Source organism: Thamnophis sirtalis, unplaced genomic scaffold, assembly GCF_051295495.1.
Source record: "Thamnophis sirtalis isolate CommonGarterSnake01/CBP01778 unplaced genomic scaffold, rThaSir2_p1.2 scaffold_8, whole genome shotgun sequence".
Taxonomy (NCBI): Eukaryota; Metazoa; Chordata; class Lepidosauria; order Squamata; family Natricidae; genus Thamnophis; species Thamnophis sirtalis.
The window spans coordinates 57297904-57314644 of NW_028261388.1; the positions used below are offsets into that span (position 1 = coordinate 57297904).

Genomic DNA, 16741 nt, shown 5'->3' on the forward strand with positions numbered 1-16741 from the left:
TTCTTACCATCTGAGATTCCTCACTGCTTTTTTCTTGTCTGAAAAAAGAGTTATCTTCTTGATATTGAGTAGATAACGAACCTGAATTCTGGGGGCAGCTCTGTTAAGCTGCCGACGGTGACAGGCCACTCCCCGGAAGTCGGGATGGAAAATTTTAAGCATGCCGCGTGCGTGCTTAAAGTTTTCCATCCAAGCCAGCTCACTGATTGGCTGGAGTCCAGGCCAATCAGTGAGCGGCAGGCTGGGCTGGCTTAGATTTTTAGTGTAGATAGAATAGATGGGGGAACGGAATGAGTGAGCTAGCGGCATCTGATGATGGGGGGGCAGCGAGCGCCAAAATAAAGCGGGGTTTTTTGAGAACGGCCCGGGATGCGGGAAAAATTATGAAAAGTCGTGCTTGTCCCGCCAGATGCGGGACGTCTGGTCACCCTAAGTATAGTACATGATCTGCTGCAGAAAATGATAGGCCTTTCCCTTCTTCAGGGAGTCTCTTTATAAATAAATCTCGATATTTATAAGGCAGTCAATATAGAAATCAGTGATCCAGAGATTTAAAACTGTTGCCAATTCATAAAAAATAATTAAAAGAATAATATTTGTTCATAAATACAAGAAAAATAATTATGAATTTTGAGCCTCAAAATAAATTTCAAAATTGGATTAATATTGATTAAAATTAAAATAATTTTAAAAATCTGAAGCTGAACTATAACCACGCCAAAAAAAAATCTCTTCTTATGAAAGGAATGTTTAGGTCTACACATAGAATGAAATAAGGACACATTGTTCTGAATATGGACCAAAACATTAAGAATGTAACATATCTTTCTTGCTGAACTTAAAACAGATGGGAGGGGAAATATGCCAGACTAGGATGTCAGAGCATCTAAGAATCATAATGAAGGTACTTGAGAAAATGAGGACAGATAAGAAGAAAGGGAACATTGAATATTTCATATTCCTTCATATTTTGTTTTGGCCAAGGCTGAGAATACTAACATTCCATACTTTTGTGCTGAACAAATCAGTGGACACACCAACTAAGGATGATGGAACCAGTATTACAGAGGACAAGATATATAGAGATGCCAACCTAATTCTTACTGTTAAGCAATCTACACTGTAGTTTTAAAAAGTTGTTAAAATTCTTTAAAAACTATACTACTTATTCTTTCAAGGCCCACTAGATTGTAGACAGTTAGCAAAATAAAAACATTCCCATGTTTTTGTTGTTTTTGCACATACCACTGAAATGCGTTGTAATGGAAGTAGACCAAGCCAAGGCCATACAAAAAGGCAGCATTCTGTAAAAAAGAAAAGAAACACTTCTTAAGAATTGATTAAATGTTTCAAGTTTTCCATTAAATTCCAAACAATTCTGGAATTTAATACCATAAAAATAATGCAACTAAAATATTAATAATTTAATATTGCTATTAATTATAATAAAAAGGCATGTAAGAGAATAGTTCAATGATGCAGGTTTAAAATTTTGGGAAGTAGGAGAAAACTATTCCCCAGATCAGCTTTTTCTTTTTTTCAGTTTCCAAGTAATCTCCATCCAAATCAGCAAAACGTTAAAAAAAATCAGACCAAAGTGAAAAGTGGGAGGGAAAAGGAGGACTAGTTATGTTAGAATATAATCAGTAGGGGTAGAAAAGCTTTATATTTCAGACTATACACTTAGTTCCAAACAAATCCTAGTCTCAATATTCTCAAGAGAAAACACCCAAGAACTCTAACAAAGCCATACCTCAAACTTAGAAATTTAGCACCAACGAGCTGCAACAAGGTGTGTTGTTTTTTGTCCTTTCCTATTGGATAAGAAAGGTTCATAAAGAACTCAGAAACCACTCAGTAACAAAAGCCTTCAAGCTTACCAATGTTATTTTGTCAATCATTGGCTTGGGACCCTAATGACACACAATGAAAGAGCCAATTAGACAAGCCAAGAAAAACAAAATAGAATGGAATTAATTTAGGGAATATATTTAGGATATAAATTCTTCAAAGGCTCTGATTCTGTGTCTTCTATTCTTAGACTCAGGCAATTATGACATGAGGTCAGAAAAAAGATAGGAGGGACATGAATTTATGAAAAAACTAAAATAAATGCAATTTCAGACATGACAGTAGGGAACAAGCATATTTACTGAAATTTAGACTACAAATGTAAATCAAACTGGTTTACAAATTTCAGAAAGTTTTAAACATATTAGTATTATATTTTCCATATTGTAAATAGCAATAGCATTCTAACAAATAATACTATGCCAGCAATTTATTGAACATGGCTAACATATTGCATAAAAATGTTTATTACATTAAAAAATCAAATAATTATTCAGCTGTTGGCCTGCGACTGAGTTAAGGAACATTATTTGTGGCATCACAAATAAAGCAATCCAGGAAAAAATATATTTAACACTCTTGAGTTCAGGGGTTTGTTACACTGTGTTTTCTTACTTGCTCAACCATGCTAAATGTTTTCTGTGCTTTCTGTGTTTACTACATTTTCCCCTCCCATCCTCTTTTGGTGTGCATTCAGTACATGGGCTTGCTTTTAGGAATGAGGAATAACAAGTTGGAAAATCACACAACTTTAATATACGGTACATTCAGAAAGTATTCAAACACCCTTCAATTTTGTCAATTAACCTGATTCTACAGTTGCTGAATTTTTTTTCTCATTGAGCTACACTCAGTACCCCATAATGACAGAATGAAAACAGAAGTTTAGAAATGTCTGTAAATTTATTAAAAAGAAAAAAACTGAAATATCACATTCAGATGCTTTGCAACAATAGGTGAAATTTAGCTCTGGTGCCTCTCATTTCTCTTTATTTTTGCTGGCATGTTTCTACACCTTGATTGGAGTCCACCTGACACAAATTAAATTGATTGGACATGATTTGGAAAAACACTCACATCTCTATAGAAGGCCTCATAGCTGACAATGCATAGTGTAGCAGAGCAAAAGCCATGATGTCAAAGGAACTGCCTGCGGACTCAGAGACAGGATTATTGCAAGGCACAAATCTGGTGAAGGCTATAATAAAATTTCTGCTGTAGTGAAATTTCCTAAGAGTACAGTGGTCTCCATAATTATCAAATGGAAGTAGTCTGACACAACCAGGACTCTTCCAAGAGCTGGTCACCCAGTCAAACTGAGCAATCAGAAGAGAAGGGATTTAAATAAGAGAGGTGACCAAGAACACAATGGTCACTTTGACTGAGATTCAGAGATCCTGTGTGGAGATGGGACAGAGTTCCAGAAGGACAACCATCATTGCAGCCCTCCATCAATCTGAGCTTTATGGCAGACTGGCTAGAGGGAAGCCTCTCCTCAATGCAAACACATGAAAGCCTACTTGGAGTTTGCAAAAAAAGCACTTGAAGGACTCAGACTATGAGGAACAAGATTCTCTGCTCTGCTGAAACCAAGATTGAATTGTTTGGACTGCCAATATCATCTCAACAATGAAGCATGGCGGTGGCAGCATCATGATGTGGGCGTGTTTTTCAGCAGCAGGGACTGGGAGACTGGTCAGGTGTGAGGGAAAGCTGAATGGATATCCTGAATGAAAACCTGTTCCACAGTGCTCAGGATCATAAACTGGGTCCAAGCTGCATTTTCCAACATGATAATGATCCTAAGCACACAGCCAAGACAATACTGGAGTTGCTTAGGGACAACTGTGTGAATGTCCTAGAGGGGCTCAGTCAAAGCCCCGACTAGAACCCTACTGAACATCTCTGGAGGGTCCTGAAAATGGCTACCCACCAAAGGTTGCCATCCAACCTGACTAAGCTTGATTCCCCAATCCAGGTGTGCAAAGCTTGTTGCATCTTACCCAAAAAGACTTGAAGCTGTAATTGCTGTCAAAGATGCTTCAAGAAAGTACTGAGTGAAGGATCTGAATACTTATATCAGTGATGGATAACCTTTTTGCCATCGTGTACCAAAAGTGGGGGGGAGCACAAGGGGGGTCGTGCAGGGGGGTTCCCACACCTATACTGCTATGCGAATGACCCCCCCCAAACGCATGCACGCATACCCCCGGCGTGCATGTGCGCACGACCCCCAACCTCCCCCCTGGTTTTGGCTCACGATGGACCCGCTTTTCGCTCTCCCCAGGTTCCAGGGGCTTTCTAGGAGCTTGGGGAGGGTGAAAACGGCCTCCCCCGCCCCCCTGGAGAACCTCCCGAGGCTCTTTGCTGTCTCCCGGACTGTGCTGGGGGCGAGCTGATCAGCCTGCTCTTGGAAATGGCAGCTGTGCCCGATGGGCTTGGCCCTGGGCTCTCGCTCCATCTGCCCAGGTGCGGAGCACAGGAAGGAAGAGGCAATGGACCAAGCGCCTTCCACTTGCACCTGCAGCAGCAGTGTCTGCCGCTCCCCACCACCTTCGAAGGCAACAGAGGCAACCATTCCTCTTGGTGGGGCGGCCGGGCTCGTGTGGTCCTGGCCTGAAGCGTTGTGACACTCCCCCCACCAGGCCAAGCGCGGCTCACCTGCGAGGCACCTTTAGGCTTGCTTCAGCAGCACCGCTGCTCCCCACCACCTTCGGAGGAAAGCGCAGCGCCTTCATCCCCGCCTGGCTTTTGGTGGTCGTTGCCCAGCGGATCCCAGTCAAGGGGGCGAGGAGATCCCGGTTTGCACGCAGGAGTGAGGGCGTCTTTAGGCTTGCGGCTTTCTCAGTGCCGCTGTAAACCGGGCAAGGATGGCACCTTTTACAATGGCAGTGCCTATTACAATTACGGGGCCCCCAGATGCCCAGCGCCTTCTACCTGCAGCAGCAGTGCCCGTTGCTCCCCACCTCCTTTGGAGGCAAGCACTCATCTCGGTTAGGTGGCCATGCTTGCTTGCTCTGGGCCCCAAACCTCGCGACCAGCCCGACCAGCCAAGTGTGGCTGACCTGCACCGGGAGGCACCTGGCAGTGACAGCAGTCTCCCTGGCGATGGCTGGTTGGTTGCAGGCACTCCTCCAGCCTGGGCACGTTTCTTCAAGCCAAGGCTTCGGGGCTCCTGGAGCAGCCTGTGGGGCTCTGGCTGCACCCAAGCTGGTGGAGCACCCACAACTGAATGCTCATCACCAAGGAGACCAGGCGCTGCCAGGTGCCTCCTGGTGCAGGTCAGCCATGCTTGGTTGGGCAGAGTGGTTGCGAGGCTTGGGGCCCGGAGCGGGCCAGCACAGCAAACCCACCGAGAGGAGTACTTGCCTCCGAAGGCGGCAGGGAGCAGCGGGCACTGCTTCTGTGGGTGGAAGGAGCTGGGCATCGGGAGCATCGTCCCTGCCCAGTTTGCAGTGGCACTGAGAAAGCTGCATGCCTAAATGCGCCCTTGCTCCTGAGTGCAAGCCAGGATCTCTTCGCCCCCTTGGCTGGGACCCGTTGGGCAGTGACCGGCCCAATAGAGCCCCTCGGCCTGCTCTTCCGAAAGCCAGGCAGGGCATGAAGGAACTTGCGGCCCTCCGCTGTGCCACAATGGGAAAACGTGCCTCCCGCCACTAAGGAAAAAGGGGAGCACCCCAACAAGCAAAGGACACGTTGGCCACAAACCAACCTATTATTTTCAAGCCAGCCCGCCTCCTCTCTCCCCACACAGGTTCTCTGGTCTCTGCCAAGATTGGCTTATTTCCTGCCCTCCTGAAGCATCTGTCCACATCCAAAGATGGTTGGGGGTTGCTCTCGCCCTCGGGCAACAGTTCCGCCTTCCCCCCATTCAGGTTCAGCAAGTAAGCCCACTCCTCCCACTAGATCCACCCATGGAAGGAGAGAGAGACGAGCTCAGGTGAGCTGCCTCTCCCCAAGCTAGAAGAAGCAGTTAAGGGCCAGGGACTACAACACTCCCCAGCGGGAGCAAGAAAATAAAGCTCCTTTTCTCAGGAGATGTGGGGTGGAATTTAAGGCTAACCCAGAATGGGTGGTAGCCTGGTGCTTGCTGCTTCTTCTGGATCGGTGAGAGGCACCTTAGCCAAATCAGGCTCTCTCTCCTTCCTTGGGTGGATCTGATGGGGGGACCGGGCTTCCTTGCCGGACTTGAGGAGGAGAGGAGACGGAGCTGTTGCCCAAGGGCGAGAGCAACCCTGGCCACCTCTGGGTTAGGATGGAGCCGCCTTGAGTCTCCCTCTCTCATTGTCCTTGCGCAGGGAGAATCCTTCTCCGGGAAGGGGAGAAGAAAAGCCGCTGCCCTACTCTTCCTGTGGCTCCTGCCAGCACTTTGTCTTCTCTCTCCCCTTCACCTCCCCACACTTGTTTACCAGTCCCAGAGAGCTCTGGCTATGCCTCCCTCCGACTCGGCCGCCTTCCTCACCAGCATTGCTCCCGAGTGAAATCTTCCATCCTTGTTTGTTGCAAAGCACAACCCAATGCTCAAACTGGAAGTCCATTCCCAAATTTCCAGTTTGTGTATTGGGTTGTTTTTTGCCCTCCATAGGCTTCAGGGAAGCCTCCGTAGGGCGAAAAATGGCTGAAAATGAAGGCCGAAGTCAGCTGGTCAGCACGTGCATATGCGCTGGAGCTGACAGGGCAATGCCTCAGGTGCCCTAACAAATGGCTCTGCATGCAACCTGTGGCCATCATGAACTTATACAATGTGATATTTCAGTTCTTTCTATTTAATCAATTTACAGATATTTCTAAAATTCTGTTTTCACTTTGTTATTATGGGGTACTGAGTGTAGATTGACGAAAAAATGAATTTTTCAACAATTGTAGAATCAGGTTGCAGCAAATTGACAAAAACGAAGGGAGTCTGAATAGTTTCTGAATGCACTGTAAATGATGTTGCAATAGCCGACTCTAAATGTAAAGGATCAATATTTGAATCTGCTACCAAAAAACAGAAATACACTGTGCCATATATTATGTTGTATTTACTGAATAACCTATTAGCTTCAATATAGTATAAGCCATAATTTATTAATCACAATGGTTGGATTTACAGTTCCAAGAAAGCTACACACCCATTTGCACTATTCAGGTGCCCCTGACAACACAGATAAACGTCTAGGTGGCCTCAACGACTCTCTAAAAGAATGCAAATGACCAGCTATCTGCAAGGATTACTTCCCACCATCCAGTCAGAGCTGAAGAAATTTGTTGGATGAGAAATGAAATGTCTTCAAAGAAAAACCAGAAGTCCGGTTGCCTCTTGAAAAAAGCATGTTTGGGACAACCATGATCTGGATAACTGAGAATCACAATAGATGGTTGAATTTATATATTATGTTATAGCAGGGTGTGTGAATTCTCTCACTATTAGGCATTGGCAAGAATTCTACACTAGGACTAAGAAAAATTACCTCTCTTTCTCTATGTTCACACCACTTTAATATTACTGGAAAAAATAAGTGATAATGTCCAATGTGCCATTTTTGTATAGAATAATAACAGAGAAAGTATCAATGGATAATGCAAGAAGGGTTCAATAAAATCTAACAGAGACTAGCTTACAAAGAAAAAAATAATGACAAAATCATTTGTAATACATGCATGAAACTTCCAGGAAAGCCTCTCTCCAAAGTAGTGGTGGGTTGCAGGCAGTACGCCCTGGTACAGGCGTACTGGAGTCTGCCCGGAGCACCGGATACCGTCTGGTACTACGGAGAGCCCACCTGCCCGCCCTCTTTACCGGTCTTTTAAGTCTTCGGTGCTTCCGCGCATGCTCAAGGCGCGTACAGTGCCTGTGCAACGCTCCCCTGAGCAGCTGGAGCATCACGGAGGCGGTAAGACACATGCGTGTGCTGCACATGTCCATGTGAACATCGCCTGGCCAGTTCCAACCATACCGGTTGGAACAGGATCCGGAACCCACCACTGCTCCAAAGCTATGTTCCCTGCAGTTACTGGTATTAAGAGCTACCCTTGATGGTCTGCAAAACAGCTGCTTTAGCTACCTCACATCATCCACTTGAGCAAATTGTGGGAAAGCTGAAGTCAGTGGAAACGCCTTTCAGGTTGCTTTGCTTTTGACTACTGTAGAACTTCTCTCTTCAGAAAAGGCATGAAAATGTAGGAGAAGGAATGGCAAAAATCTGGGGGTACAGTGAAAGGAGGAATCACCCTAGAATTTCTAAATAGCCACAAGTAAACTACGTCCAATGCCTCTTAAATTGCATTAACTCTTAATCAACTCTAACCAAGTGCTAACTATTACTTTATTACAGAAAATAATATAATCCCGCTCTGTAGGTACTCCATATGTATATGTATAAGGGCAGACATGATCTCTGTACATTTCTTCGTTGCTGAGCAATAGTCACATATTCCATGTTTTCTGATTCCAAATCCAACTCTTTTCATAATCAATAAAGATTTTACCACTGTGAAATATTACTACTTAAGATCTCTGGCTAATTATGATTATTATTTTAATATTCAACTTCTCCAAATTTGGGTCTTTATGCATGTTTCATTCTTCCATACTGAACTGCCAGATTCTTTGGGCAGTTTATTTCAGACAGCTATGTTTTGGATAGTACCCAGAGTGGGTAACAAACTGTTCCAAATCTATATTTTCATCCCATTTTGTTAAAACAAATACATTTTTTTTTTAAAATCAGTCCTGACTACAAGTAATCCTCAACAAATCACTTAGCAACCAATCAGTTATGATGGATCCCCCAAAAGATACTTCAGAAAAGGTCCCAGTTCTGAAGTTCCGATGACTGGGCTCACATGACTGCATTTCAGATGATTGACAACTGCATTTTCAGTCAATTGCAGCATCCCACAGTCATGTGATCATGATTTAGATTGTTTCCAAAACCTGGCGTTTATTTCTTGTTTTTGGCAAAAATACCCCATAGTGAACAATGGGTTTGCTTAATGACCATGGCGGTCACTTAATGACAGCAGCAAAAATTGTTGCAAAATCAGATTGGTCACGTGGTGACTCACTTTATGACCATCATGACTTGCAACTGTAATGGGCAGGCTCCATTAAGCCATAAGTCAAGGATTGCCTGTATAGTATATTGAGTGATTGATCTTTCACTGAACCAAATTTGTTTGCATCTGAATATCAACAACTATTCACATTGTATACTTCATCCTTCAAATCTTGAATCAACTACATTAAAATAGATCTGTTATTCCTAGAATAGAATACAATAAGTCAAGAAAGCAATAACACTCTGAAATTTGCCCATTTTAAGAGTGAAAGTTTATTTGAGCCTGCAAATAATGTCTCTAAATTCACTTCCTCCCATTTTCTAGGATTCAAAATAAGCCAAGAATCATGAATCAATTTATTGGTGAGTGAAGTTTCAAACAAATGTCTAAAAGCATGGTCACTTATAAGTGCAAAGGTGATGATTTCAGTAATCAATGAAAAATCAGAAGCTACTATGAAAAAAACCTTACTTCAAAATACATTGCCAGAAGGAGTCAGAGCCCTTGAAATTACACCCAGACTTTAATTCCCATCTATCAACAACCTAGCCCTAATGCTTTAAATTAAAACAAACATGAGTATAATTGGGATGGCTTTTAAGCTCTAAAATAAAACTGCAGATAAGCTGTAACTATAATAGGAATTAGATGATTGGATCGTAAAGTTCATGAATTTTGTTGTCTTTATATTAATATTCACAGTATGGGAAATAAAAATGAGCTTGAATTTTTAGTAGAGAAAAAACAGTACCATCACTATTGTCAATTAAGTGTATATGCTGTTCAGATCCCAGTGATCTTTGGGCAGTTTACAAAGTAACTGAAGCATGAAAACATGACAATCAAAAGAAAAAGAATAAAAAAGATAGATAGATGGCAGACTGACAAACTTGGTAAAAAAATTAAAAAAAAACAAAAAACAACCTAAATTAAAAGAAGACATCCCCACCGAAGACCTGGGTAAACAACTGGTCTTCAAGTCCCTTTGAAAAATCAGCAGTATGAGGGCTCTTTGGCTCTTCATTTCATAGAGCAGTTGCTACGACACCGTAAGCATGTTTTCTGTCCCAATAGTTGGTGTTCCTTAGCTGAAAGAATCCCAAGTGCACCAATGCTGTCAATCTGCTGAAAAGATATTATCTGCAATAGGTGGTCCTTCAAGTAACCAGACCCTGTGCCGTGTGTGGGAATCCACCCCCTCCCAGAAGAATGAAATATTTTGAGGAACATTTAAAAAGGCAGGATAAAATATTCCCCCTAAAAGAGAAATAAAAAATCTTAAGGGAGATAGAAACTCAGAGCTCCAGCTCTCTCTCCTCCCAACAGATATTTGGTAGGATGGGATTAAAACATGATCCTTCAGGACACAATAGGATTAACCCACTACTATTTAGCAGCAAAGCTCACTACATTGCACAATCTCCTCAGGACATTGAATCACCCTCCAAACCTCAACCAAACTTAGCTCAAATACCTAGGATTTATACTCTGCCTATAGAGCCAGCTATGACCCCTACATGGCCCTGTGGGAGTCTGAGAACAACCAATATAGTACATGTTCTTGCACAGAAACAGGAAACTCAAAGCCCAAGAGAAGGTATAAACCCCCCTCAATCTCAACTCCATGTGGTTCTGCTTCATCATTAAATCATCTTTCCAAATCATCTTTCTCCGTGTTTCCAGTGTCTTTCTCCTGGCTTGGAACTGAACAAGGTGGATATTTCTTCCAACACATGTAAGGCCTTATAGGCAGTGATGGGATTCAAAAAATGTTACTACCAGTACTGTGGGCGTGGCTTGGTGGGCATGGCATGGCATAGCTCGGTGGGAGTGGCAGGGGAAAGATACTGTAAAATCTCCATTCTCTCCCCACTCCAGGGAAAGGTTACTGCAAAATCCCCATTTCCTCTCGATCAGCTGGGACTCAGGAGGCAGAGAATAGATGGGGGTGCCAGTCAGAGGTGGCATTTACCGGTTCTCAGAACTACTTAAAATTTCCATTACCAGTTCTCCAGAATTGGTCAGAACCTGCTGAATACCACTTCTGCTTATAGGTGACAATCAGCACCCTAGATCACATCCATAAGCCAACTGGCAACCAGTGTAGCTCATACAACATAGGTGTTACATGAGCATATTGAGGCATGCTCATAACTGCATGCACTGCTGTATACTGGCCCAGTTGAAACCTCAGGGTGGTTTTCAAGAATAGTCCCAAGCAGAGTGAATTGCAGTTGTCAAACTATGTGGTGACAGGAATAAAAAAAAAAAACCACATTGTTTCTGATGGAGTAAGTTCCATTAGTGGAATACAGTAGGACACAGTTCAAAAAGAAAAAAACAACAACAAAAAGGAGGAACGGGTTGCACTATAAAGTAACCACCCTGCTTAGGAATCCAAGGAAAATCTTACAGGATATCTAGATTAACAGTTCAAATATTGATGTATTTATTGTCAGTGTTTATTGCAACTCACCCAACCAAGGAAAATATACAGAAAGAATGTTCTAAAAAGAAATTGCAACTCTTTTGAAGAGTTTGTTACAGCAATGATAAAAAGCTTTAATAATGGAAGACAAACTCTGCCAAGCATAATTCTTTGAAGAAATGCCTGATTAGTCTGGTTGGTGATTTTCTCTTCTAGATTGTGGAGAAAGGCACAAGAAGATCAACTACTTTTGGTTTTTACCAATTGGTGTTACCAATAAGGAAGATTTAGTAAAAGAAGTATAAATGAAAGAAAATCTGTTAATCTCCATGTAATATTATTCAACTGAGATCTTAAATCAGAGTGAGGTTAAACACCATACTTTGAACTTCAAAAATACAATTTTTAAAAATTCAGAACAATGTTAAACATCATTCCATGTGAGGAGAAGTTGGGGGGGTATAAGGGAAGGGACAGAGAAAGAAAGATAAAATACCATTCAAATGAAGAAGAAGAAAAAAGAAAGCTAGCGAAGAAAAATATCTACTGCAGGTACCGAGAAAGCTTGAAAATAAAAAGGGATATATGTCAGAGATGAAAAAAGGACCACATTACTAAGTAGACTATAAATTGTTAACCCATAACAGTAAGGATGAACAGGAAAGTTAAAGGTCAGACAACAAAAGAATAAGAAGAAGAACAAAAAAAGGGGGAGGAACACACTTCATTATGTTCAAAGTAAAAGAAAAATAATCGGTATAATAAAATGAAATCATTTCACCTTGTTCTGCTTTGGATATATCCCCGGTCCCCCCCATCCCGTACTGTGTCCAATAGTGAATATCACAATTTAAGAAAGATTCAGACAGATTCAGAAATGACAGATGATCAGAGAAATAGAAATTAAACCCATGAAGAGAACCATGAAACAACCATGTTTAAGACAAGCAGGCTGAAAGAGAATAAGATAGTACTCTCCAAATATTCAAAAGAATGTCATGCAGAAAGGAAAGATAGTTTTATCACTTCAGGGTGCAAGTCACATAATACTGGATTTAGAATAGAATATACTTTATTATGGTCAAGAATGTATTAAATCTCAGTTGAAGAAATAAAAAATAAAGATAGTAAACTGACAGATAAAACCTAACTTAAGAAAAATGTAAAAGAACTGAGACAAGCCAACTCTTGCCAAGGACTGAAATATAGCTTTCAGGATGATATTAAAAACTGAGCTATTTCAGAAAGCATTCCAACAACACTCATGATTCACACTATATTTTATTCTTTGCTATTGCTGAGATGATTTTATGACCTGAATATATTACACTGTGTGAACAATACAAGTTTTATTTTGGAGGATTAGTTTTATTATTGAACAACTACAGTGCTCTCGGTCAATCCAAAATGTTAATAAATCTCAAACCTGAATATTTAAAGAAGAAAAATGAGGTTTTCTTGGGAGAGTATCTATGTGTGCACAATTATTGGGCAACTTATTAGTATGCAGAATTATTATTCAACTAAATGAAAAACAAAAAAATGCCCATTCCACTCATTTATTTGCATCTGTTAAAGTAAAAATAAACAAATAACTCAAAATTTGCAAATAAACATTTATGACATTTCAAAAAAATAAATCAGTGACCGATACAGCTACCCTTCTTTTCAATAACAGGCATGAGCCTTCCATTCATGGAGTCTGTCAGTTTCTTGATCTGTTGACAATCAACTTTTTGTGCAGCAGCAACCAGTCTCCCAGACACTGTTTAAAGAGGTATACTGTTTTCCTTCACCATAAATCTCCTGTTAAAGAAGGACCCACATGTTCTCAATAGGGTTTAGGTCAGGTGAGGAAGGGGGGGGGCATATCATTATTCTTTCATCTTTAAGGCCTTTAGTGGTTAGTCACGCAGTGGAGTACTTCAATGCATATGAGCGACTGAGCAATGTTCTGCATAAAAATCATGGACATTTTCCTGTACCACTGCTTGAAGAAAGTGTCTTCTAAAAAATGACAGTAGGTTTGGGAGTTGATTTGAGTCCATCTTCAACCTAAAAAGGTCCAATTAACTCATATTTCATAATACCAGCCCTTACCAGTACCCTATCTCCACCTTGCTGGCGTCTTGAGTCAGAGTGGAGCGCTAATCCCATTACACGGGCCCATCCATCTGGTCCGTCAAGAGTCATTCTCATCTCATCATTCCATAAAACTTTTGAAAAATCTGTCTTCAGATATTTCTTGGCCCAGTCTTGCCATTTCAACTTATGTGACCTGTTCAGTGGTGGTTGGGTTTCAGCCTTCCTTACTTTGGTCATGTCTCTGAGCATTGAACACACCTTGTACTTCACGGCACTACAGATAGGTTGCAATTCTGGAATGACAGCACTGGAGAAAGAACACTGGTCTTACCTGAACGTGTCTTTTCAGTGGAGTAGAGGGAGGGGTCATGTGAGGAGCTTGATTAGTCCATTAGACTGAGAGAAAACTTCTTAGCCTTCTGCCCTTCCTATTGGCTCCTAGTTTCCTCTATGGCGAAAACGTCCGCATCTGCAAACACACAAGAAATCCCCAGGAAAAACCTTCCAGCTCTTCCCCGGGCCCTGTCTAACTAACTAGGGCGGGATGTGACCCCCCTCTCTACTCCACTGAAAAGACACATTCAGATAAGACCAACGTTTTTTTTCCAGTGGAGTCGAGGGAGAGGTCACGCGAGGGACATACCTAAGCTACGTCCCAGGGAGGGAAGACTGGGGCCCCGGGGGAGGAACAGCTGCCACCTGCTGTAGGACCCTCCTACCAAACAACGCCTCAGCTGAAACGTAGACATCTAGGCGGTAGTGACGTATGAAGGGAGTCCTCAAATGGCGCTCTAGTAGCCCAGGCCGCAGTAGTAGCAGCACTGCATGTGGAATGGGCCGTAATACTCACAGGGAGAACTTGACCAGATGCCTCATAAGCTGTCACAATAGCCTGCCTCAGCCACCTTCCGATGGTGGCGGAGGACACCCTAGCCCCAGAGACCCTGGCTGAAAAGAAACAAAAAGGGCCTCTGACTTACGGACTCCTGCCGTCCGCCTGAGATAAATGCGGAGTGCATGGCGGATATCTAGTCTGTGCCAGAGCCGCTCCCATTCGTGAGACGGGTCCGGGCAAAAATTTGGTAAAATAATCTCCTGCGCTCTATGGAAAGGTGTATTCACCTTCGGGAGAAAGATGGGGTCCAGACGAAACAGACAGAGGTTGTCCTGGGAAGAGAGGGTGCCCAGCTCTGAAATACGTCTGGCCGAGGTTACCGCTACCAGAAAAGCCACCTTAAGAGTGACCAGACGCATATGAACCATCCTGAGACGCTCCAACAGTTCCCCTGTCAAGGCCCTGAGAACCAGAGGGAGGTTCCAGGTCGGAAATCTATGGATCAGGGGTGGCCGGAGATTAGCTGCCCCTTCGAGAAAGCGCTTTATGAGGGGCAAATGGGAGATCCCTCCCCCCCTAGCACTGTGGCCAAGGCTGCCACTTGCCTACGCAGGGTGTTATGGGACAGGCCATCCTCCAAGCCCTTCTGCAAGAACTCCAGCACATCAGACACCGAGGCTCTGGAGGGATTAAGATCACGAGGCATACACCATCTTACAAACATTGCCCAGGTGGAATTATAAATTCTGGTGGTGGAAGGCTGCCTAGAAGCCTCGATGGTAGCTATGATCCCAGAAGAGAGATTCGCTCCCCTTAGGAGGTGCCACTCAAGTGCCAGGCGGTCAAGTGGAGCCACTGAGGCTCCGGGTGTACCAGAACCTCCACGGAGGGGACACCGATAGCTGAACTAGATCCGCGAACTACGGTCTCCTGGGCCAGTATGGGCCGAGTAATATGACATGAGCCCTCTCTATTACTATCTTCCTGATGGTCCCCGGGATGAGGGGAATGGGAGGGAAGGCATAAAGTAGGCCCGAAGGCCATCTGCTTCTGAGGGCATCCGTGCCCTCCGCTCCACGGGACCAGAACCAGGAGAAGAACCGTGGCAGTTGAGTATTTGTAGGCATGGCAAACAAGTCCACCAACAGAGTGCCGAACATCCGGCAGATCCTCTGGAACAGTACAGGGAGAAGCTGCTATTCACCATTGTCCAGAGTCGCCCAGTTCAGCTAGTTTGCCTGATGATTGGTCTCCCCCGAGATGCGCTCCACCACCAGCAAGGACAGGTGTCTATCCGCCCACGAGCCCAGTTTCAGGGCCTGCTGCCAAAGAGCCCGGGAGTGGGTTCCCTCCTGACAGTTCACGTGGGCCTTTGTGGCAACGTTGTCCATCAGAAGCAGAACATGCTGACCTTGTAGATGTTGTCTGAAATGTCGAAGGGCCAGCCGTGCAGCCTTCAGCTCCAGCCAATTTATATTGTGGCCGAGGTCCGCAGCAGTCCATTGGCCCTGGGCCATGTTGGAGCCCATCACTGCTCCCCATCCAAAGAGGCTTGCGTCTGTCATCACGGTTGCTCTGTCCGGTTCCCAAAATGAGCCTCCCCGCTGTACTTCCAGGGACAACCACCACAGGAGGGACGATCTTATGTCTGGCGGGAGCCGGAACGATCAGAGGGAGTTGCTCAGCTTCCTCTTCTGAAGGGAATCAGGGCCCACTGGAGCGTTCGTAGATGAAGTCGGGACCAGGGGACTATCCCTATACACAAGACCATCTTGCGAAGTAGCTGAGACAAGGTCAGGATGGAAACGGAACATCTTCTGCAGGCCGAGGCTACTAGTTGGCGGAGGCTGGCTAGACATTCCGGGGAGAGCTGTACTATCCCTATCGCTGAGTTTATGACCGTCCCTAGATGAAGGATCTGAGTGGATGGGGACAGGTGATTCTTTGGAAAGTTGACAGAGATCCCCAGGGACTGGAGACATTGGATGATGACCCGGAGACTAGACCTCGCCTGATGGAGGGAACCTGCCTGAACTAGCACATTATCTAGGTAGCATTGGAGTCTCACTGGCAATGAGCGCAAGTGAGCCGCCAATGCTGCCAGGACCTTTGTGAAGGGGCGGGGGGCCAATGCCAGGCTGAAGGGAAGGGCCCGGTACTGATAATGACTGTCTCAGTGGAAGAACCGCAGGTATTTCCAGTGGGACTGGACGATTGGAATGTGGAGGCAGGCCTCTGTTAGGTTCCCCAAGGCCAGGAAATCCCCCCAACGGATGACCTGGAGGATGGACGACATTCTGAAGCGCCTGTAAACTAGGAACTGATTCAGATGTTTGAGGTCCAGAATGGCCCTCCAACCCCCCGAGCTCTTCGGCACCATGAACAGGTTTGAGTAGTGACCCTGTCCGCGTTCCGAGATCAGAACCTCCTCCACCGCCCTGATCTCGAGGAGGTTAGTTACCGCAAGATCCATCAGGCGGTCGCATTCTGGGTTCCTG

At 44.1% G+C, this 16741-nt stretch overlaps 1 protein-coding gene across 10 annotated transcripts in view; it reads right to left on the minus strand.

Moving 5' to 3' along the window:
* Positions 1–16741, minus strand: part of KDM6A (lysine demethylase 6A) — a 281963-nt gene that overhangs the window by 158530 nt on the left and 106692 nt on the right. For 8 of the 10 annotated variants that reach the window (XM_014069580.2, XM_014069584.2, XM_014069582.2 and 5 more), the window contains exon 5: positions 1246–1304. The exons of 1 other annotated variant lie outside the window; for it this stretch is intronic. In XM_014069580.2, the coding sequence (XP_013925055.2) occupies positions 1246–1304 (59 nt within the window). Of the gene's footprint in view, positions 1–1245; positions 1305–1753; positions 1806–16741 lie in introns of those variants that run through there. One more of the 10 variants, XM_087721737.1, reaches the window with a different exon arrangement.